General features: G+C 45.7%; 1 protein-coding gene across 1 annotated transcript in view; it reads left to right on the top strand.

Moving 5' to 3' along the window:
- ESAM (endothelial cell adhesion molecule) overlaps window positions 1–20,910 on the top strand; it is a 138,730-nt gene extending 117,820 nt beyond the window's left edge. The window contains exons 4-7 of the mRNA XM_077457776.1: window positions 374–529; window positions 2,671–2,793; window positions 14,692–14,833; window positions 15,694–20,910. Of these exons, the coding sequence (XP_077313902.1) occupies window positions 374–529; window positions 2,671–2,793; window positions 14,692–14,833; window positions 15,694–16,150 (878 nt within the window). The 3' untranslated portion in view covers window positions 16,151–20,910. The remainder of the gene's footprint in view (window positions 1–373; window positions 530–2,670; window positions 2,794–14,691; window positions 14,834–15,693) is intronic.
- Window positions 20,911–23,428: the final 2,518 nt, after the last annotated feature.

Genomic DNA, 23,428 nt, shown 5'->3' with positions numbered 1-23,428 from the left:
TATATAAAACATTCCTGCCTATTTATCACCTTTTACCATTCTTGTATTAAACTGGCCAGATTTTAGTGCAAGTTTTTTTAAAGGAATTTTTTTTTTTATATTCAGTCCTTCAACATCTGGACCATTTTGGTTGGAGTAGCTGTAAGATGGCAATGCTGGGCACTCCATGATCCTTTTTATTTCATGAAAAAATTTCAGGATTATTTGCTAAGTGCAGTAACCCATGGCAGCCAGACATCTGACAATTCCTACCCTCTGACCTCTGCAAATTAAAATCTGGGTGGCAGGACTTTGCACCCCGACTCTGTTTTCTTTGCTCAGCCTTGTTGGTCGGATTCTGTGATCTCTAACCCCTTTTCTGTCTGTTTTCTAGTTCCTCCTTCTAAACCCACCTGCCAACTAAGCGGAAGTCCGTATATCGGTGCAAACATCACCCTCAGCTGCCGATCATCGTCGGGGCAACCGACACCCAACTACTCCTGGATAAAGAAAGCAAAGACCAATGTGGTGTTCTTCCCGCCAGCCCACGGTAAAAAAAAAAAAGAGAGGCACTAAGCTAACTTCACTAAACCATAACGCAATAGTTCTGATAAAGATTGTTGTAGCTTAAAAATCTGGGCCTGGACTTTGAGAGCTAAAGATATACAGCAAGTGTATTTGATAAAACGGTTACCCATACCATCCAATCAGAATCTGCTTGTCTGACTGCAGTGTGCTGAATTCTGATTGATTGATCCAGGTTTCTGCTCCTAGAACTGGATGATTTTTTAATTTTTTTTAGAATTTTTGAACTTTTTTTATTTATTGCTTATAGATTGTAGATAATGGCACTGACATGGGGTAACACTAAAAATAAACAAAAATCACAATATATTAGTATACATTGTTTAAGGGATTGGCATTTAGTAACCATTTTGCAAGTACTTGTTAATGAAAGAAAAAAAAACAACCAATGAAGGCCAATCTACAATATTGTATTGCGGTAACACATGTTAAAGCACAGTACAGAGTTTTGTTCCAGAAGGGTGTTCTATACGTTTCTCATAGTGCAGAAGTCTCCAAACTTTCTAAATAAAGGGCCAGTTTACTGTCCTATAGGCTTTAGGGGGGTTAGTCTGTAGCTAGTGGGAGTGTAAAGTGGCCCATCATTGGTTTCAATGGGTGGAATAGTTACATAGTTACATGGTTAGTAAGGTTGAATAAAGACACCAGTCCATCCCTGTACATTGCACACTCACATCGGTCTCTACCCTCAAGGAGCTCACAATCCAAGGTTCCCATTCATATACTAGGGCCAATTTTGGACAGAAGCCAATTAACCTACATGCATGTCTTTTGGAGTGTGGGAGGAAACTGGGGTACCCGGAGGAAACCCACGCAGGCGCAGGGAGAACATGCAAACTCCAGGCAGGTGGTGTCGTGGTTGGGATACGAACCAGCGACCCTTTTTACTGCTAGGTGAGAGTGCTACCCACTACACCACTGTGCCGCCTCATTGATGGTGCCAGTAGGGGGAATGGTGCGCCATCATTGGTGTCAGTTGGCCAGAGCCACATAAAGACGAGCAAAGGGGCCCCGGGCCGCAGTTTGGAGACCACTGTCATAGTGATAAGGTTTGGGCAGTCGGAAACTGCAATATGTCTTCCAACCTAAAGGTGGCACTGTGCTGTATCTTCAGGCTGCCAGGCACCCATTGAGGACTAATTGTCCCCTGCTATAGGCTCAAGGTATCCATCTTGGGGAGTGCAGCATATTATTATTTTTGGACACTAAATTCCTCCAAGGTTTGGGCAGCCATCTTGACAGAGAATTATAAAAGGAAGAGAAGCAGCATCATTCAGCGTGCCTGCAGTGTGGGAGTAAAATAGGGACAGAGCCCCTGCTGGATAGGGAGAGAGCAGAAGTAGCGTTAGGAAGAGGTACCTGCTGAGAAGGGTTAGAGTAGGTTTCCCCACAGCTCCCAACTGTCCCTGATTTCAAGGGACTGTCCCTGATTTAGAGCAATGTTTCTCTGTCTTCTTTCCCCCTCATTTGTCCCTCATTTTGGTGTGATCTATATAGTTGTATATAAAATGAACTTTTTATCTTTCAGAAAGTGTTTCTCAGTGCTAAACCTTTCATCTAAATTCTAAACTGCTGCATATGTAAATGTTAAAAGCCGATATAAAGGAATAAGAGTGGCCTTGTGAATTTATGTAACCTTTTTTTGGGTTAATTCTCCTTTAAGGGTGTGTGTCAGGGGGGCATGTCCTATGCCTACATACATTTGCAAGTAGGTGTCCCTCATTCCCATCTGAAAATGTTGGGAGGTATGGGTTTCCCCTTTCACAGTGTTTCCTCTGTCAGCTTCCTGGAACTCCCATTGGCAGCCAGATATCTTCAAGCATATTTGGGGACCACAGTGTTCAAGTGCTCCTCAATATTACAATTGGAAAGAAACTTGCTGATAAACAGCGCCCTCTTCTGCTGGAAGAAGTGTATAAACCTGCAAAAAAAGGGGATTCTTTTTCTGTCTATTGCTGTCTAATTTCTGTCAACACTCAATTTGTACAATATGGACAAAGTCTAAGTATCCATATGTTTACTCAGCTCTCAGAAACACTGGTTGGGCTCCTCCTACAAATGGGTTATGATTTAATTTAGACATGGACATTTTTTTTCTCGTTGTAGATTCTGTGAAGGGGACTTTAACTCTGACAAATATTACCAGCGAACACAGTGGAACTTATGTGTGTACATCCAAGAACACAGCCGGTGTGGCGGAGTGTAACATCACAATGGAGGTGACCTCAGGTGGGTGCATGCACTGTAAAATGCTGCCTATAACATAAATGAGCCCCATTAAAGTGTACCTGTGTAATGTTATTTGTGCACCTCATCTTGTCACCAGAGCTGATACTCAGACCATAGGACCTCCAGGAGGCTTGTACATGGTCCATGTGTCTTCTGCTACTGTGGTTCCGTTATCACAGGCCCGCAGATCATTGGTGGAGCTTTGATATGTATAGCTCCCAACTGTCCCTGATTTGGAGCAATGTCCCTCTGTCCCTCTTTCCCCTCTCATTATGGTCTGATCTATATAGTGGTATGTAAAATGCACTTTTTATCTTTCAAAAAGTGTTTCCCAGTGCTAAACCTTTCATCCCATTTCTAAATTGTTGCATTTGTACATGTTAAAAGCCAATATAAAGGAATAGTAGTGGTAAAAAAAAGACCTTTTGGATTTAATTAATTTTTTGTTGTTGTTTAATTCTCCTTTAAGGGTGTGTGGCAGGGGCGTGTCCTATGCCTACCAATGTTTCTTAGTAGGTGTCCTTCATTCCCATCTCAAAATGTTGGGTTTATGATGGTTGATGGGGGGGAGTAAGGGTCCTTTCACACAAACATCACCAGGTCTGTTACAAGAACTGATAAAAAAAAAGGGGTAAGAAGGCTGCTCAGGAGGAATAAGAGGGCTGCTCAGGAGGAATAAAGCCCCATATACACTATTAGATTTTCTGCTGATTTTATTCTTCAGATTTACCAAAACCATATAATATGAAGTCGAACCTTAGGAGTTTCAATGGGTATGCAATCAGGCAGGCCCTTGTACTACATGGTTTTGGTAAATCTGAAGACAAAAATCAGCAGAAAATCTGATAGTGTGTATGGGGCTTAAGAGGGCTGCTCAGGAGGAATAAGAGGGCTGCTCAGGAAGGAATAAGATTGCTGTTCAGGAGGAATAAGAGGGCTGCTCAGGAGGAATAAGAGGGCTGCTCATGAGGAATAAGAGGGCTGCTCAGGAAGGAATAAGATTGCTGCTCAGGAGGAATAAGAGGGCTGCTCAGGAGGAATAAGAAGGCTGCTCAGGAAGGAATAAGAAGGCTTCTCAGGAAGGAATAAGAGGGCTGCTCAGAAAGGAATAACAGGTCTGCTCAGGAGGAATAAGAGGGCTGCTTGGGAGGAATAAGAGGGCTGCTCGGGAGGAATAAGAGGGCTGCTCGGGAGGAATAAGAGGGCTGCTCAGGAGAAATAAGAGGTCTGTTCAGGAGGAATAAGAGGTCTGCTCAGGAAGGAATAAGAAGGCTGCTCAGGAAGGAATAAGAAGGCTGCTCAGCAAGGAATAAGAGGGCTGCTCAGGAGGAATAAGAGGGCTGCTCAGGAAGGAATAAGAGGGCTGCTCAGGAGGAATAAGAGGGCTGCTCAGGAAGAAATAAGAAGGCTGCTCAGGAAGGAATAAGAAGGCTGCTCAGCAAGGAATAAGAGGGCTGCTCAGGAGGAATAAGAGGGCTGCTCAGGAGGAATAAGAGGGCTGCGCAGGCGGAATAAGAGGTCTGCTCAGGAGGAATAAGAGGTCTGCTCAGGAAGGAATAAGAAGGCTGCTCAGGAAGGAATAAGAAGGCTGCTCAGCAAGGAATAAGAGGGCTGCTCAGGAGGAATAAGAGGGCTGCTCAGGAGGAATAAGAAGTCTGCTCATGATGAATAAGAGGTCTGATCAGGAGGAATAAGAAGGCTGCTAAGGAAGGAATAAGAGAGCTGCGCAGGCGGAATAAGAGGTCTGCACAGGAGGAATAAGAAGGCTGCTCAGGAAGGAAAAAGAAGGCTGCTCAGGAAGGAATAAAAGGGCTGCTCAGGAGGAATAAGAGGGCTGCTCAGGAGGGCTGCTCAGGAGGGCTGCCCAGGAGGAGTAAGTCTACTCAGGAGGAATAAGAGGGCTGCTCAGGAGGAATAAGAGGGCTGCTCAGGAGGGCTGCCCAGGAGGAATAAGTCTGCTCAGGAGGAATAAGAGGTCTGCTCAGGAGGAATAAGAGGGCTGCTCAGGAGGAATAAGAGGTCTGCTTGGGAAGGAATAAAAGGGCTGCTCAGGAGGAATAAGAGGGCTGCTCGGGAGAAATAAGAGGGCTGCTCAGGAGGAATAAGAGGGCTGCTCAGGAGGGCTGCCCAGGAGGAATAAGTATGCTCAGGAGGAATAAGAGGGCTGCTCAGGAGGGCTGCCCAGGAGGAATAAGTATGCTCAGGAGGAATAAGAGGGATGCTCAGGAGGAATAAGAGGGCTGCTCTGGAGGTCTGCCCAGGAGGAATAAGTCTGCTCAGGAGGAATAAGAGGGCTGCTCAGGAAGGAATAAGAGGTCTGCTCAGGAAGGAATAAGAGGTCTGCTCAGGAAGGAATATGAAGGCTGCTCAGGAAGGAATAAGAGGGCTGCTCAGGAAGGAATAAGAAACCTGCTCAGGAGGAATAAGAGGGCTGACAGGAGGAATAAGAGGGCTGCTCTGGAGGTCTGCCCAGGAGGAATAAGTCTGCTCAAGAGGAATAAGAGGGCTGCTCAGGAAGGAATAAGAGGTCTGCTCAGGAAGGAATATGAAGGCTGCTCAGGAAGGAATAAGAGGGCTGCTCAGGAAGGAATAAGAAACCTGCTCAGGAGGAATAAGAGGGATGCTCAGGAGGAATAAAGCCCCATACACACTATCAGATTTTCTGCTGATTTTATTCTTCAGATTTACCAAAACCATATAATATGAAGTCGAACCTTAGGAGTTTCAATGGGTATGCAATCAGGCAGGTCCTTGCACTACATGGTTTTGGTAAATCTGAAGACAAAAATCAGCAGAAAATCTGATAGTGTGTATGGGGCTTAAGAGGTCTGCTCAGGAGGAATAAGAGGGCTGCTCAGGAAGGAATAAGATTGCTGTTCAGGAGGAATAAGAGGGCTGCTCAGGAAGGAATAAGATTGCTGCTCAGGAGGAATAAGAGGGCTGCTCAGGAGGAATAAGAAGGCTGCTCAGGAAGGAATAAGAAGGCTGCTCAGGAAGGAATAAGAGGGCTGCTCGGAAAGGAATAACAGGTCTGCTCAGGAGAAATAAGAGGGCTGCTTGGGAGGAATAAGAGGGCTGCTCGGGAGGAATAAGAGGGCTGCTCGGGAGGAATAAGAGGGCTGCTCAGGAGAAATAAGAGGTCTGTTCAGGAGGAATAAGAGGGATGCTCGGGAAGGAATAAGATTGCTGCTCAGGAGGAATAAGAGGGCTGCTTAGGAAGGAATATGAGGGCTTCTCAGGAAGGAATATGAGGGCTTCTCAGGAAGGAATAAGAGGGCTGCTCAGGAAACAATATGAGGGCTTCTCAGGAACGGAGAAGAGAGTTGCTCAGGAGGAATAAGAGGGCTACTCAGGAGGAATAAGGGGGCTGCTCAGGAGGAATAATATTGCTGCTCGGGAAGGAATAAGAGGGCATCTCATGAAAGAATAAGAGAGCTGCTCAGGAGGAATAAGAGCGCTGCTCAGGAAGGAATACGATTGCTGCTCAGAAGGAATAAGAGGGCTGCTCAGGAGGAATAAGATTGCTGCTCAGAAAGGAATAAGAGGGCTGCTCAGGAGGAATAAAATGGCTGCTCAGATGGAATAAGAGGGCTGCTCAGGAAGTATGAGAAGGCTGGACAGAAGGAGTAAAAGGGACACGCAGGATTAAGCAAGAGGGCTGTTTAGAAAGAGGAATAAGAAGACTGCTCAGGAGGAATAAGAGGGCCACACCATTTACCTCAAAATTTAAAATATGCCTGTAAATATCGCTCAGGAAGAAATAAGAGGGCTTCTCGGGAAGGAATAAGAGGGCTGCTCAGGAAGGAATAAGATTGCTGCTCAGGAAGGAATATGAGGGCTGCTCGGGAGGAATAAGAGGGCTGGTCAGGAGGAATACGAGGTCTGCTCAGGAGAAATAAAAGGTCTGCTAAGGAGGAATAAGAGGTCTGCTAAGGAGGAATATGAGGGCTGCTCAGGAAGGAATATGAGGGCTTCTCAGGAAGGTATAAGAGGGCTGCTCGGGAGGAATAAGAGGGCTACTCAGGAGGAATAAAAGGGATGCTCAGGATGAATAAGATTGATGCTCAGGAAGGAATAACATTTCTGCTCAGGAAGGAATAAGAGGGTTTCTCAGGAGAAATAAGAGGTCTTCTAAGGAGGAATAAGGCCGCGTACACACGCGCGGACTGTTTGCCCAACCTTGTTCGTCAAACAGTTTCGGCAAACAGTCCGCTCAAAATTTGCATGAGCGGACTTGCCCACACACGAGCGGACTGTTTCAGCGAACTGTTTGCCAAACAGTTCGCTCAACTTTTGAAATGAACGGACTCGCCCACGTAAGGAGGAGGCAAATCCGCCCATTTCGAGCGCGTGTACAGGTAGGCGGGGCCCGCGAAGGAGACGTCGCGGGCTCCGCCGCCTGGAATGGGCTTAAAGGGGAACCCCAACGCCGAAAAAAATCGGCGTGGGGGTTCCCCCAAAGTCCACACCAGACCCTTGTCCGAGCACGCTACCCGGCCGGCCAGGAAAGGGGGGCGAGCGAGCGCGCCCCCCTCCTGAGCCGTACCAGGCCGCGTGCCCTCAACATGGGGGGGTGCCTTGGGGAAGGGGGGGCCGCGCGGCCCCCCCACCCCAAAGCACCTTGTCCCCATGTTGATGAGGACAAGGGCCTCTTCCCGACAACCCTGGCCGTTGGTTGTCGGGGTCTGCGGGCGGGGGGCTTATCGGAATCCGGGAGCCCCCTTTAAGAAGGGGGCCCCCGGATACCGGCCCCCCACCCTATGTGAATGAGTATGGGGTACAATGTACCCCTACCCATTCACCTGTGAAATAAAGTACAAAAAAAAACACAACACAGGGAAAAAATATTTTATTGCACAGCTCCGGGGGTCTTCCGTCTTCGGGGGTCTTCTCGCCGGACTCCTCCGCTATCTGTGTGTAGCTCTTTTACTAGCGGAGGAGTCCGGCTTTCTTCCTCCCCGCCGCCGGCCTCTTCTCCCGACTTCGGGGGTCTTGTCCCCCTCTTCGGTTCTTCTGCCGGGCCACCGCGCCTTCTTGTAGCTCTTTTACAGGCGGTGGCCCGGTCTTCTGTCGCCGCTGCCTTCCGTTCTTCTGTCGCCGCCTTCGGTTCTTCTGCCGGGCCACCGCGCCTTCTTGTAGCTCTTTTACAGGCGGTGGCCCGCTCAGGAACGGAGAAGAGAGTTGCTCAGGAGGAATAAGAGGGCTACTCAGGAGGAATAAGGGGGCTGCTCAGGAGGAATAATATTGCTGCTCGGGAAGGAATAAGAGGGCATCTCATGAAAGAATAAGAGAGCTGCTCAGGAGGAATAAGAGCGCTGCTCAGGAAGGAATACGATTGCTGCTCAGAAGGAATAAGAGGGCTGCTCAGGAGGAATAAGATTGCTGCTCAGAAAGGAATAAGAGGGCTGCTCAGGAGGAATAAAATGGCTGCTCAGATGGAATAAGAGGGCTGCTCAGGAAGTATGAGAAGGCTGGACAGAAGGAGTAAAAGGGACACGCAGGATTAAGCAAGAGGGCTGTTTAGAAAGAGGAATAAGAAGACTGCTCAGGAGGAATAAGAGGGCCACACCATTTACCTCAAAATTTAAAATATGCCTGTAAATATCGCTCAGGAAGAAATAAGAGGGCTTCTCGGGAAGGAATAAGAGGGCTGCTCAGGAAGGAATAAGATTGCTGCTCAGGAAGGAATATGAGGGCTGCTCGGGAGGAATAAGAGGGCTGGTCAGGAGGAATACGAGGTCTGCTCAGGAGAAATAAAAGGTCTGCTAAGGAGGAATAAGAGGTCTGCTAAGGAGGAATATGAGGGCTGCTCAGGAAGGAATATGAGGGCTTCTCAGGAAGGTATAAGAGGGCTGCTCGGGAGGAATAAGAGGGCTACTCAGGAGGAATAAAAGGGATGCTCAGGATGAATAAGATTGGGGACAAGGTGCTTTGGGGTGGGGGGGCCGCACGGCCCCCCCTTCCCCAAGGCACCCCCCCATGTTGAGGGCACGCGGCCTGGTATGGCTCAGGAGGGGGGGCGTGCTCGCTCGCCCCCCTTTCCTGGCCGGCCGGGTAGCGTGCTCGGACAAGGGTCTGGTGTGGACTTTGGGGGAACCCCCACGCCGATTTTTTTCGGCGTTGGGGTTCCCCTTTAAGCCCATTCCAGGCGGCGGAGCCCGCGACGTCTCCCTCGCGGGCCCCGCCTACCTGTACACGCGCTCGAAATGGGCGGACTTTCCGAGCGGGAACAGTTTGCTCATTTCGAAAGTAGCCTACACACGGGCGGACTGTTCGCTCAAACACAGTTTCAGCGGACAGTTTTTCGGAATTTCCGAAAGACTTTGTCCGTCCAACTGTCCGCTGAAACTGTCCGCTGAAAGCCCACACACGAGCGGACTGTCCGCCCAAACACTGTTCAGCGGACAAGGTTGGGCGAACAGTCCGCCCGTGTGTACGCGGCCTAAGAGGTCTGCTCAGGAAGGAATATGAGGGCTTCTCAGGAAGGAATATGAGGGCTTCTCAGGAAGGAATAAGAGGGATTCCCAGGAAGGAATAAGAGGGCTGCTTGGGAGGGATATGAGGGCTGCTCAGGAAGGAATATGAGGGCTTCTCAGGAAGGAATAAGAGGGCTGCTCTGGAGGAATAAGAGGGCTGCTCAGGAAAGAATAAAATTTCTGCTCAGGAAGGAATAAGAGGGCTGCTTAGTAAGGAATAAGATTGTTGCTCAGGAAGGAATAAGAGGGCTGCTCAGGAAGGTATGAGAAGGCTGCACAGAAGGAGTAAAAGGGCCACACAGGATGAAGCAAGAGGGCTGTTTAGAAAGAGGAATAAGAAGACTGCTCAGGAGGAATAAGAGGGCCACACCATTTACGGCAAAATTAAAAATATGCCTGTAAATATTGCCAAAAAAAACATGCAGTAAATCCAATTCACAAACAGAACAGAGAGTAAAAAGACATGCAATAATTATCACCAAGGTTTTGCTGACAGTATCACATGCGGTATTTGTACGAAACAGCATGCCCCCCCCAATAGCTGGTTGCTGAGGAGTGGGCCTGGGAAGCCGGCCACCGTGTCCTTAACAACAGATGACTCTGTTCCTTGCTGCCAGCTGAATGCAAAGAAAACATGCCGGCAATAGGGATGAGCTTCGAGTTCGAGTCGAACTCATGTTCGACTCGAACATTGTCTGTTCGCCCGTTCGAACAGCGAACAATTTGGGGTGTTCGCGGCAAATTAGCTGGAAGCCACGGAACACCCTGTAAAAGTCTATGGAAGAAATCTAAAGTGCTAATTTTAAAGGCTTATATGCAAGTTATTGTCATAAAAAGTGTCTGGGGACCTGGGTCCTGCTCCAGTGGACATGTATTAATGCAAAAAAAAGTTTTAAAAACTTCTGCTTTTTCAGGAGCAGTAATTTTAATAATGCTTAAAGTGAAACAATAAAAGTGTAATGTTCCTTTAAATTTCGTACCTGGGGGTTGTGTATAGTATACCTGTAAAGGGACGCATGTTTGCCATGCTTAGAACTGTCCCTGCACAAAGTGTCATTTCTGCAGGAAAAAAAGTAATTTAAAAGCACTCACGGCTATAATGAATTGTCGGCACCCCGTAATACAGAGAACAGTCATTGAAAGTCATTGATAAAAAAAAAAAGCATTGGGTTCCCCCCAAATTCAATTACCAGGCCCTTCAGGTCTGGTATGGATATTAAGGGGAACCCTGCGTCAAATTTCAGGGTCCTTATTTGCTGCACAATTCTTATGCTACGTACACACGACCGGACTTTCCAGCAGAAAAGGTCCGACGGTCTTCCCAACAGACTTTCGGCGGAGTTCCGATGAACTGCCAAACGAACGGATTTGGCCACACACAAACGGACTAATGCCGCGTACACACGGGCGGACTGTATGGCGTACTTAGTCCATCGAAACACATTTCAGCGGACAGTCCGCTCGTGTGTGGGCTTCAGCTGACTTTTTCAGCGTGCAGTCTGGCGTACTAAGTATTTAGGATTTTTCGAAATTCTGTTCGTCGTACTTTGGTTTCAGCGGACAATCCGCTCATCAGTATGCTAGTTCGACGGACTAAGAATGGCGCATGCCCAGAAAGGATTTACACGGCGGAAGGGTGCTTTGCTGTGTATTGGACTTCCTATTTCTAGCCCCATCGTACGTGCTGTACATGTCATTGTGCAAGCTTTCGACGGACTGTTTGGGCATCCGTGTGTGGTCAAGTCCGTTCAGTCGAAAGTACGACGAACTGTCCGTCGGATTGTATGACGAACTAAGTACGCCATACAGTCCGCCCGTGTGTACGCGGCATAAGTCCGTTCAAATGTCCTTTCGTTTTGAATGTGATGACGTAAGACAGGACTAAAAAAAGGAACTTCAATAGCCAGTAGCCAATAGCTTCCCTTGCGTTGTATTTGGTCCGTCAGACCAGCTTACAGACGAACGGTTTTCCTGATAGGAATTGAGTCCGTCGGACAGATTTGAAACATGTTCTATTTCTAGGTCTGTCTGATTTTTTTTTAGGAAAAACTATCGGATTAGCCCTCACACAATCGGATTGTCCGACGGGCTGATTCCAACGGACCTAGTCTGCCGGAAAGTCCAGTCATATGTACGCAGCACTAGTGAATTGAACATTTGCACAATTGTTTCCACATGCTTTATTTTACTACATTTTTTTCAGCGTTACTTAACCACTTAACAACCGCCCATTGCCGATTAACGGCATCAGGGCGGTTGTTTAACTCTAAGAGGCCGTTAATTAACGGCCTCCCAGAATTCTGCTCTCGCGCGCCCCCTGGGGCGCGCACACGAGAGCATCCGTGACCGCTGGGTCCAGTGGACCTGGCGCATCACGAATCACGGTAAACGGCCGCTCATCGCGGCCGTTTACCACGTGATCGCTCCGTCAAATGACGGAGTGATCACTTGTAAACAAGCCGGCGTCATGTTATGACGCCGGTTCCTCCCTCCCCCTCTCTGTACCGATCGGTACAGCGGAGGGGGAAGAGATCGGTGTCAGCAGCGATGTGGGCTGCATCTGCAGTGCCCACATCGCTGCTCACCGAAAATTAACCCCTCAAATCCCTGCAATTACTCTGCAATTCCCTGCAAATACTCTGCATTACTCTGCAATTCCCTGCAAATACTCTGCATTACTCTGCAATTCCCTGCAAATACTCTGCATTACTCTGCAATTCCCTGCAAATACTCTGCATTACACTGCAATTCCCTGCAAATACTCTGCATTACTCTGCAATTCCCTGCAAATACTCTGCATTACTCTGCAATTCCCTGCAAATACTCTGCAATTCCCTGCAAATACTCTGCAATGCCCTGCAAATACTCTGCAATGCCCTGCAACACTCTGCATTGCCCTGCAACACTCTGCATTGCCCTGCAACACTCTGCATTGCCCTGCAACACTCTGCATTGCCCTGCAACACTCCGCATTGCCCTGCAACACTCCGCAATGCCCTGCAACACTCCGCAATGCCCTGCAACACTCCGCAATGCCCTGCAACACTCTGCAATGCCCTGCAACACTCCGCAATGCCCTGCAACACTCCGCAACGCTCTGCAATACCCTGCAACACTCTGCAACACCCGCCAATACCCTGCAACACTCTGCAATGCTCTGCAACCCCCGCCGATACCCTGCAACACTCTGCAATGCTCTGCAACCCCCGCCGATACCCTGCAACACTCTGCAATGCTCTGCAACCCCCGCCGATACCCTGCAACACTCTGCAATGCTCTGCAACACCCGCCAATACCCTGCAACACTCTGCAATGCTCTGCAACACCCGTCAATACCCTGCAATGCTCTGCAACGCAGTACTCTGCAACACCATGCTCTGAGATACCCAGCCATAGTCGGTGATACCCTGCAATACCCAGCCATAGACATCTCCCGCCGCCCTCCGCCCTCCGGTGCTTCTACCGAATCGCTAATACGATCAAAGCCAGAATCTTTTTTTTTTTTCAGGCTTCCCAGCTTAGAGGTGAGATGTGGGTCTTATTGACCCCACATCTCACTGTAAAGAGGACCTGTCATGCCATATTCCTATTACAAGGGATGTTTACATTCCTTGTAATAGGAATAAAAGTGATCAAAAAAATTATTTTTGGGGAAAAAAATGTCAAACTAAAATAAATAAAGTAAAATGAACAATAAAAAAAAATGTTTTTTTTAAAGCGCCCCTGTCCCCATGTGCTCGCATGCAGAAGCGAACGCATGCGTAAGTCCCGCCCACATATGAAAACGGTGTTCAAACCACACATGTGAGGTATCGCTGCGAACGTTAGAGCGAGAGAAATAATTCTAGCCCTAGACCTCCTCTGTAACTCAAAACATATAACCAGTAAAAAAAATGTAAATCGTCGCCTATGGGGATTTTTAAGTAGCGACGTTTGCCGCCATTCCACGAGCGTGTGCAATTTTGAAGAGTGACATATTAGGTATCTATTTACTCAGCGTAACTTCATCTTTCACATTATGCAAAAATTGGGCTAACTTTACTGTGTTTTTTTTTTTTTTTAAGCACAAAACAGTTTTTTTTCCAAAAAAAAGCATTCGAAAAATTACTGCGCAAATACCGTGCGAGATAAAAAGTTGCAAAGACCACCATTGTATTCTCCAGGGTGTTTGCTAAAAAAACATATATAATGTTTTGGAGTTCTATGTAATTTTCTAGCAAATAAATTATGATTTTTACATGTAGGAGAGAAATGTCAGAATTGTCCTGGGTGCTCCAGAACACCTGATGGCGCTCCATGCATGTTGGGCCTCTGTATGTGGCCACGCTGTGTAAAAGTCTCACACATGTGGTATCACCATACTCGGGAGTAATAGAAGAATGTGTTTTGGGGTGTAATTTGTGGTATGCATATGCTGTGTGTGAGAAATAACCTGATAATATGACAATTTTGTGAAAAAAAAAAAAAAGTAAAAAGAATCTTGATTTTGCAAAGAATTGTGGGAAAAAATGACAACTTCAAAAAACTCATCATGCCTCTTACTAAATACCTTGGAATGTCTTCTTTCCAAAAAGGGGTCATTTGGGGGGTATTTGTACTTTTCTGGCATGTTAGGGTCTCAAGAATTGAAATAGGCCGTCAGTCCTTCAGGTGTGATCAATTTTCAGATATTGGCACCATAGCTTGTGGACTCTATAACTTTCACAAAGACCAAATAATATCCACCAATTTGTACTTATTTTTACCAAAGATATGTAGTAGTATAAATTTTGGCCAAAATTTATGAAGAAAAAATTACTAATCTGCTAAATTTTCTAACAGAAACAAAGAAAAATTCGTTTTTTTACAGAATTTTCGGTATTTTTTCTTTTATAGCACAAAAAAAAAAAAACCCAGCGGTGATTAAATACCACCAAAAGAAAGCTCTATTTGTGTGAAAAAAAGGACAAAAATTTCATATAGGTCCAGTGTTGCATGACTGAGTAATTGTCATTCAAAATGCGAGAGCACCGAAAGCTGAAAATTGGTCTGGTTATTAAGGGTGTTTAAGTGCCCAGTGGTCAAGTGGTTAACCTGCTGGGGTTAGGGGACCTTCGCTCTCCCTCCCCTGAACACAGAAGAATCACGTTCAGGATAGGAACATTTTGACCGCCAGCCGCAAAACGTGGAGCGATTTTGCCACCTTTTGCGTTTTCCTGTGTCCACCAGTCATAATAGGCTATGTGTACATGAAGCCTAGGCTGCTTGGGAGAGGTAAAGGGACTGCTAGACATGAGGGCTTCACACCAAGACTAATTGGAGGACCACACAGGAGAGGGGAGAGAGATCAAAAAAAGGCAAAAAACACCAATTTGTGAAGGATGGTTTGAATGGAAATGTAGCCTGGCAGTGTTCTCCTAACACACACTCTTTTATATTCCAGCGTCCAGAGTGGCCATCATAGTCGGAGCTGTGGTCGGGTCGATTGTCGGTCTGTGCTGCCTTGCCATCTTGATAACTGTTTTGATCTATTTATACCGACGGCAGAAGAAGGAAGCTCAGGATGAGATGGAGAATGAAATTAAGTAAGGATCATCAGCAATAGCTGTTCTGGGAGCGCTCACTGAGCAACTTCACAGACCTGTTCCTGTACTTTATTTTGCTTCTGTACAAATTAAGGGTGAAAGTTTAAAAAGGATTTGCTCTTGTATATGTTTTGTCACAATTTGTTTCTTTTCTGCATATTTGACAGTCACATCAGAAATTCCACCCACGAACTCCCCACCAGACTTAAAAAGAAAAAGAAAATCAAATATCTCTTATTCTAAAGCCCCATACACACTATCAGTTTTTCTGCTGAGTTTTTCCTTCAGATTTACCAAAACCATATGAGGTCAAACCTTAGGAGTTTCAATTTGTGTGCAATCAGGCAGGACCTTGCACTACATGGTTTTAGTAAACCCGAAGGAAAAACTCAGCAGAAAAACTGATAGTGTGTATGGGGCTTAAGGATCATCTGGCTGTTCTGATGGCTTCATAGGTCCTTCCTCTTCTCCTCTGGAGGTGGCGGTCAGCGGTACTTATTGCTGCTTTGAATGGTGCTCACATAATGACGTGGGGGCTCAGTTTAGTGCAGTAGCACAGCGAGTCTATGCTGTCTGGTCCACCAATGATGAACTGGGCTCAGTGGAAGTGGTTTGAATGATGTTGGATGATACTCAACCCAGAAGATTGAGGACATCTGCTAATGAAAAAGAGTAATGTGTAAGGCAACACAGGATTAAATGGCAAAAAAAAGCTGCTAATGGGTTAGTTATTTTATATTTTTGTTTGCTTGAGTTCTGCTCAGTGAAAATACACAGTACTTTCCATGTAAGATGTATTCTTATCTTTTCAGGTATAATGAATTGAATTGCTCGTTTTAATATCTCTGCTTTATTTTCAGGGAGGACGCAGCGGCCCCGAAAACACTCACTTGGGCCAAGGCAAATGGGTCAGAGCTTACTTTCAAAAATGGCACCCTATCCTCCATGAACAGCAACCGGGACCACAAGCCTTACCCTCCCAAGTCCCCCTCTGACACCACCTCCATAAATACTGCAACAGGCAGCACTGCCGGCTACAGACCCCCCTATATCAGCGACAGAGGCCGAGTCACAACACCGACCCCTAGTATGTCCAGCCAGTCCCTGCCCAGTTACATGGCGCCAATAAATGGCAACTACTACACTACTGCCGTGCCAACAAACAGAAGCTCCACCCAGAAGACAAACGGTGTGGAACAGCAAGCTCCCAGGAAGGATTTAAACATTTCGTCTGGGGTGACTCCGTCCAATCTGGTGCGCATGGGGGCCGTGCCCGTTATGGTTCCAGCTCAGAGTCAGGCAGGGTCCTTGGTGTGAACCGGCTCAGTATTATTTATGACTGAATGTTTACCAGACTAAGCAGCCAACGTTGATCTAAAAGTTTTTCATTCCGCACCGATATGGGCGATGTATTCTGATTTCCCAAGACAAGCTGGATTATAATGGCCGATGGGATTTTCCCTCCGTGTCCTTACAATGCATCCATATCTGTTCTATCACCTGCAGACCCTCCCAGCAAAGTTCTCACATTTGTGAAATGACCCATCACTGTCCAAAGCACTGTTTTATATTCACAGCCGAGCAGACTCGAATCCTTACTTTTTTATATTTTGTAATTTTATCCTTTTTGCTGCAGCATATTGACATTTGAGAAGAAGCCAGCTCATGGGAACAGTCAAGTGTTTTTTTTTTTCTACTGACAATCCTTAAAAAAAATGTACAGCCTAACTAAATGAGCTAAATACATTCGGAGGCATCAAAACAAAAAGTTAGTGTTTTTCTTTAAAAGGCATTGAGTAGAAAAGCCTGTACCCTGCCAGCATGCTGCAAAGAAGGACTCTTGCTCCCTGTATGGAAGCAGCGGTCTCTCTGCAAAGGGCTGACATGCCCCCTGCTGAGTCCAACCTATAGCTTTGCAATCAGTAAAATGTGTGCTTCTTAATTGGAGAGCTCTAGCTCTGACTCAGCAGGGGGTTTGTGGGACTTCTGCAGGGAGACCAGTGTTTTCACATAGAGAGCAAGGGTCCTTCTCTGCAGAATGCTGGCAGGTGACAGGCTTTTCTTGCCCCTGAAATGTATTTAGCTGATTTAAACTGAATGCTCAGTTAGGCTTTAAATGACCTCTAAGTATATTGGAATTTTCTATATCCGTTTTTATACATTTTTTGAGCTTTATTTTAGTGTGAAAAGGAAGTAAGGAGTGAGATGTGTGTCTGAGGTTTGCAGAGAATGCTGAGGTTTGTAGTTCCTCAAAGGATGCCCAATATCTTGCTTTATGAGTACAATCATTGCGTTCTTCCTGACCTCCTACTGGCCTATTCTGTATCTTCATTCAAATCTCTTTGGAGCCAAGAATATTAAAGTAAGCCACTAGATTAATATATCAAAGGGGCCCCACTGTAGAGGTATATGTGAACATTTGCACCCAGGGAAATTTGCCTGGAGCTTTACGCACCAATCATAAATGGTAGGAAATGCTAGTTATGCAAGACTTTGATTGGATGATGCAGATTGGCGCAGTGTTTAGAAGTGAACTTCCGCATGCCCTAGGCTGTGGTTTGGGTTTCAGCAGTAATGTTGTGGTGCCAGAATGTACAAATCTATTTCAGAACTGGACAGGGACTCAGGATTTCTAATGGATTGGAATCTGGTTCTGTGTTTTGGGTTCTACTCGTCATTAGGCAGTTTTTAATGATGGAGGACACAGAGGTGGCACAGTGGAGGGTTGGGGGTGTTTAGAGGCATATAAAATAACACTGGAGGTCTGCATACAGCTGAGGGTACTATGACAATCCACTTGCAGTCGAGGACATCTGCATGTTCGTTATTATTAATATTATTATACAGAATTTACAGTATCTCACAAAATTGAATTCACCCCTCACATTTTTGTAAATATTTTATTATATCTTTTCATGTGACAACACCGAAGAAATTACACTTTGCTACAATGTAAAGTAGTGAGTGTACAGCTTGTATAACAGTGTAAATTTGCTGTCCCCTCAAAATTATTCAACACACAGCCATTAATGTCTAAACCTCTGGCAACAAAAGTGAGTACACCCCTAAGTGAAAATGGCCAAATTGGGCCCAAAGTGTCAATATTTTGTGTGGCCACCATTCTTTTCCAGCACTGCCTTAACCCTCTTGGGCATGGAGTTAACCAGACCTTCACAGGTTGCCACTGGAGTCCTCTTCTAAGATGACATGACAGAGCTGGTGGATGTTAGAGACCTTGTGCTCCTCCACTTTCCATTTGATGATGCCCCACAGAGGCTCAATAGGGTTTAGGTCTGGAGACATGTTTGGCCAGTCCATCACCTTTACTCTCAGCTTCTTTAGCAAAGCAGTGGTCATCTTGGAGGTGTGTTTGGGGTCGTAATCATTTTGGAATACTGCCCTGCGGTCCAGTCTCTGAAGGGAGGGGATCATGTTCTTCTTCAGTATGTCACAGTACATGTTGGCATTCATGGTTCCCTCAATGAACTGTAGCTCCCCAGTGGCAGCAACACTCATGCAGCCCCAGACCATGACACTCCCACCAATATGCTTGACTGTAGGCAAAACACGCTTGTCTTTGTACTCCTCACCTGGTTGCCGCCACACACGCTTGACACCATCTGAACCAAATAAGTTTATCTTGGTCTTATCAGTTCCAGTAATCCATGTCCTTAATCTGCTTGTCTTCAGAAAACTGTTTGTGGGCTTTCTTGTGCATCATCTTTAGAAAAAGCTTCCTTCTGGGGTGACAGCCATGCAGACTAATTTGATGCAGTGTGTGGCTTATGGTCTGAGCACTGACTGGCAGACCCCCCACCCCTTCAACGTCTGCAGCAATACTGGCAGCACTCATACATCTATTTCCCAAAGACAACCTCTGGATATAACGCTGAGCACGTGTACTCAACTTCTTTGGTCAACCATGGTGAGGTCTGTTCTGAGTGGAACCTGTCCTATTAAAGTTTCAGGGTCTTGGCAATCTTCTTTGTAGCCTAGGCCATCTTTATGTAGAGCAACAATTCTTTTTTTCCAGATCCTGAGGAAGTTCTTTGCCATGAGGTGTCATGTTGAACTTCCAGTGACCAGTATGAGAGGGTGAGAGCAATAACACTAATTTTAACATACATGCTCCCCATTCACACCTGAGACCTTGTAACACTAACGAGTCGCATGACACCGGGGAGGGAAAATGGCTAATTGGGCCCAATTTGGACATTATTACATAGGAGTGTACTCACTTTTGTTGCCAGCAGTTTAGACATTAATATGTTGAGTTATTTTTAGGGGACCGCAAATTTACACTGTTATACAAGCTGTACACTTACTACTTTACATTGTAGCAAAGTGTCATTTCTTCAGTGTTGTCACATGAAAAGATATAATAAAACAGTTACAAAAATGTGAGGGGTGTACTCACTTTTGTGAGATACTGTATATAGTGCCAACAGTTTTCTTTACAAAATGAGGGCAGATGGTACAGTTACAATACAATTTAAAACAGGAGGAATCAGAGGGCCCTGCTCGATAGAGCTTACAATCTAAGAGGTTATACAGAGTTTCCATAATACTGCTCCAGGACATGGGAATGTGCATACAAGGGAGGAGCTATCTGTAACCTCCAATCAGAGCAGTGCAAGGATGTTTTAGTTCTTGATTCATTTTTATCATTGCCAGAAAGCGCAGTATTGTTCATCACATCTTTATCTGTAGAAGAGTCTCCTATATCACTCTACAGCAGAGCTTCATCCTGTACCCTGTTCTGCAGCCAAGCTTCATCATGCACTGCACTCTGTAGCACATTTTGCATACTGTGTTCTGCAGCAGAGCTTCATACTACACCACATTCTGCAGTAGATAGACATCCTGAACTGCTTTCTGTAGAACAGCCTCATTCTGCACCATGTTCTGTAGCAGAGCCTCATCCTGAACTGTTTTCTATAGCAGAGCCTCATTCTGCACCATGTTCTGTAGCAGAGCCTCATTCTGCACCATGTTCTGTAGCAGGGCCTCATCCTGAACTGCGTTCTATAGCAGAGCCTCATTCTGCACCACATTCTGCAGCCGAGCCTCCTCCTGCTCCATGTTCTATAGCAGAGCCTCATTCTGCACCATGTTCTGTAGCAGAGCCTCCTCCTGAACTGTGTTCTATAGCAGAGCCTCATTCTGCACCACATTCTGCAGCAGAGCCTCCTCGTGAACTGTGTTCTATAGCAGAGCCTCATTCTGCACCACATTCTGCAGCAGAGCCTCATTCTACACCATGTTCTGTAGCAGAGCCTCATTCTGCACCATGTTCTGTAGCAGAGCCTCATCCTGAACTGTGTTCTATAGCAGAACCTCACTCTGCACCATGTTCTGTAGCAGAGCCTCATCCTGAACTGTGTTCTATAGCAGAGCCTCATTCTGCACCACATTCTGTAGCAGAGAGTCATCCTTAGGGTTGAAACCTGTCTGGGATTCACCCGGACCGTCTGGGTTTTGAATCGTGTCCGGGTTTCAGTTCTCCTGACACCCGGACACATTATTCAAATAGGAACACGGCTCAGAACACGGCTTGATTGGAGGGTGCGGGGGCACTATGCACGCCACATTACTATTCTCTTTGGAGTGCCCAAAAGTGTTCCAGGTCTGTAACAATCCTATAAATCCAAAAAAAAAAAAAAAATTACTGTGCACCTCTAAAGTGTTCAGGTTTGGCTTGAAAAAAAGTGGCAACTCTACTCATCCTGCACCATGTTTTGTAGCAGGACCTCTTCCTGCACCGTATTCTGTAGCACAGCTTTACAAAAAAAAAAATTCTTTTTTTACAGAGTTATTTATGTTGTTTTTTATGTTTGTTTGGAAATTGTACAAAGATGAAACCAAAGTAATTTAAGTCCTCCAGCCAGATATGAGGAGGATGACGTGATTTGTGTGAGGGTGACAGTGACACCGAATGATATCACTGGTTTTCTGCTTTTATTTTGTATTTTATGTAAAGACTATTCTAAAGTTTCTGAATACTTTAAAGAATGCCAAGATATTCTGTCATAATATTTAAAGCAAATTTTTCAATAAAAAGCTTAATTTTAACAGAATGCAATGTTCTATCTATCATTTAGATTTCAAATTATATGTAAAGGTTTATCAAGGATGCTAAAAATGTAAATATTGCAAACCCGGGACTCTGGGCTCCCGCTAATGCAAGATGACCAACACCATAGAGTTCTAACAAGAAGAAATTCTGCTGCCAAACCCAGAAGGTTCCCCCTGACATTCATCATGTTGTCATTGGTGACTTCTTTATGTATGTCACCCTTATCCTTTACTACTAAGAAAATCACTGATTTGCACAAGTTTTTGTTTCAGAGAAGCATTAGGACACCTGATACACACTCACTTGTCCCAAGTCAGTGACTAACTAAGGCCTGATTTGCATTGCCCTCTGAAGATTGATCTGCATTGGATCGGTCTTCGGAGGGCATTTGACAGCTAGTGAAGAGGCAATATATCACCTCCTCTCTGTCTGTCCCTGTCTGTTTTGTCTCCTTAAACTCCTACACCAGAGTGCCACATGGATTGTACAAGATTGCGGGGTGCCCCCATTTAGTTAAATAGGTCACATTTGGCTGGCGGTACTGTGCACTGAATAAGACACGGGGGATCATTTTGGCCATATGAAAAATTTATATTTACTGCTCCCCCTCTGCTGTCTTTTCAACTTACCGGGAAGCAGTAAAAACATGCGCAATTGCAAGTGTAAACGTAGCCTACGTAGTGGAGTTAGGATCAAAATGGAAAATGAAGCCTTGAATTACATACAGGGAGTACACTGCTGGGTCAGGGTTTTAGTGTTTCTTCAAAGCATTGCTGTAGTTCCCCAGCCCATTGCCTTTAATTGATGATCTGGGAACACCTGCTGATGATGCAGGACAGGAATTCCTAGACACACCCCGTCTCTCTTACATTCATACCACCTGATGTATCAGTGTGTCAGCACTAAACTGTTCCTCACAGACATCAGCCAGATCCTGCACTGCTTTGGTTATGTGATTCTGGTAGGTGTTCCATCAGGCGGGGACTTGCATAGTGCACCGTCAGGAAGCAAACCCACCCAGCCCACATGTGATTAGTCTTCTGGAATCTGCTGGCAGTGGACTGGTCATTTCCTGATGGTGGGACATAAATGGGACCTGGGGATGAAGCCTCATAGATAGAAAATCTTGAACAGCATTGGTTGAGGCTGACTTTGACCTGGACAGCAGGGAAACCTGGAAAATAGGTTTTGGAGGTGCTTCGTCTGGTCAGTAGGTCTTTGGGCATGAAGTGGACCTGCTCTTGAATTTGCCTCCAATCTCAGAATTAGGTTTAGCATTTGCCTGTCTCTTAATCGTTGGGTTTCATAGTGATTGGCCTCTGATATATAGTTGTCTTGAGACTTTTCTTTTGGTTAATTTTGAGCTGGGCACCGGAGGCCATTGTGTGACTCATGGGACCTGGGTAAAAAGCCAATGTGGTGTGGCGTTGAACAGTGGTGGCTGGGGTTAACGTGGACCCGGATAGCAGTGTTTGGCGGCAACTTGAAAAGTAGGATTACAGTGGTTTCTTATGGGTGGAAGAGATGTGCTCGGAAGGCCTATTCTGACCTGACTGTGGTCTCCAGAAAGCTCTTTTATTGTGGTCAGCAGGATAGAGAAGACCTAACATGCATGCAATGGATCATCACAGCCAAATGACCTGCCAGATCCCATGAGCTGATATTTTTCATTCTCTGCTTCACCCCCCACCCCTATTAATGTTCTAATGACAGTTTATTTTAAATAAAGCTTCTTCATTGTCATTACATTTCTTATTTTAGACCCAGTGATGTCATCACTGGGTCTATGAGCTTCTCTTTGCAATGCAGGTGTTCCGTCAGATTCAACAACCCATCAGATTAGGTAACGGAAGTGACGTTCCGCCAGCTGCGCATGCGTTCCACCAATACCAGGTTTGCTAATCTAACAGAACACCTGCAGTCAGAAGAAGGCAGCAGTGGACATCTTAATACACCCATCTACGTCTTGAATTTTTTAGAGTAATTTTAGCAATAAAGTGGAGAAAAAATTAAAAAATTTAAATAAAAAAAAAAATATATATATATATATATATTGACATCTGTGATGGTTTTTGGATGTTCCATTTTGTAAGAAAGTGGACACCAGCAGTAGGAAGGTGGCAGAGGCCATGTTGGTACATCCTGCACTGCTCAGCGCTAAACCTTTTTAGATGTCAATATACTAGTATTTATTTATATATGCTCCCTTTTATTGATACAATTACTTTGAAATGCTGGGTGTAGTAAAATGTCCACTGCCTTCTTCTGACTGCAGGTGTTCTGTCAGATTAGCAAACCTGGCAGCGGTGGAGCGTATGCGCAGCTGATGGAACATCACTTCTGTTTCCTAATCTGACGGGTCCCTGATTCTGACTAAACACAAGCAGATCATGGCTGGTGGGAGGAACCAGCAGGGTGCTGTACATAGCTTCCTGAAGACATTCGGGTGTCATGTCAAATAGTGTCCCCTGTCGGATAGTGTCCGCTGTGTACTGCGCATGCGCAGTACACAGGACAAG

The sequence above is a fragment of the Lithobates pipiens genome, unplaced genomic scaffold (assembly GCF_037356315.1).
Source record: "Lithobates pipiens isolate NorthernLeopardFrog02 unplaced genomic scaffold, aLitPip1_a1.2 Scaffold_27, whole genome shotgun sequence".
In the NCBI taxonomy this organism is placed as follows: Eukaryota; Metazoa; Chordata; class Amphibia; order Anura; family Ranidae; genus Lithobates; species Lithobates pipiens.
Note: the sequence above shows the minus strand (reverse complement) of the source record. Positions and strands in the feature narration are given on the sequence as shown.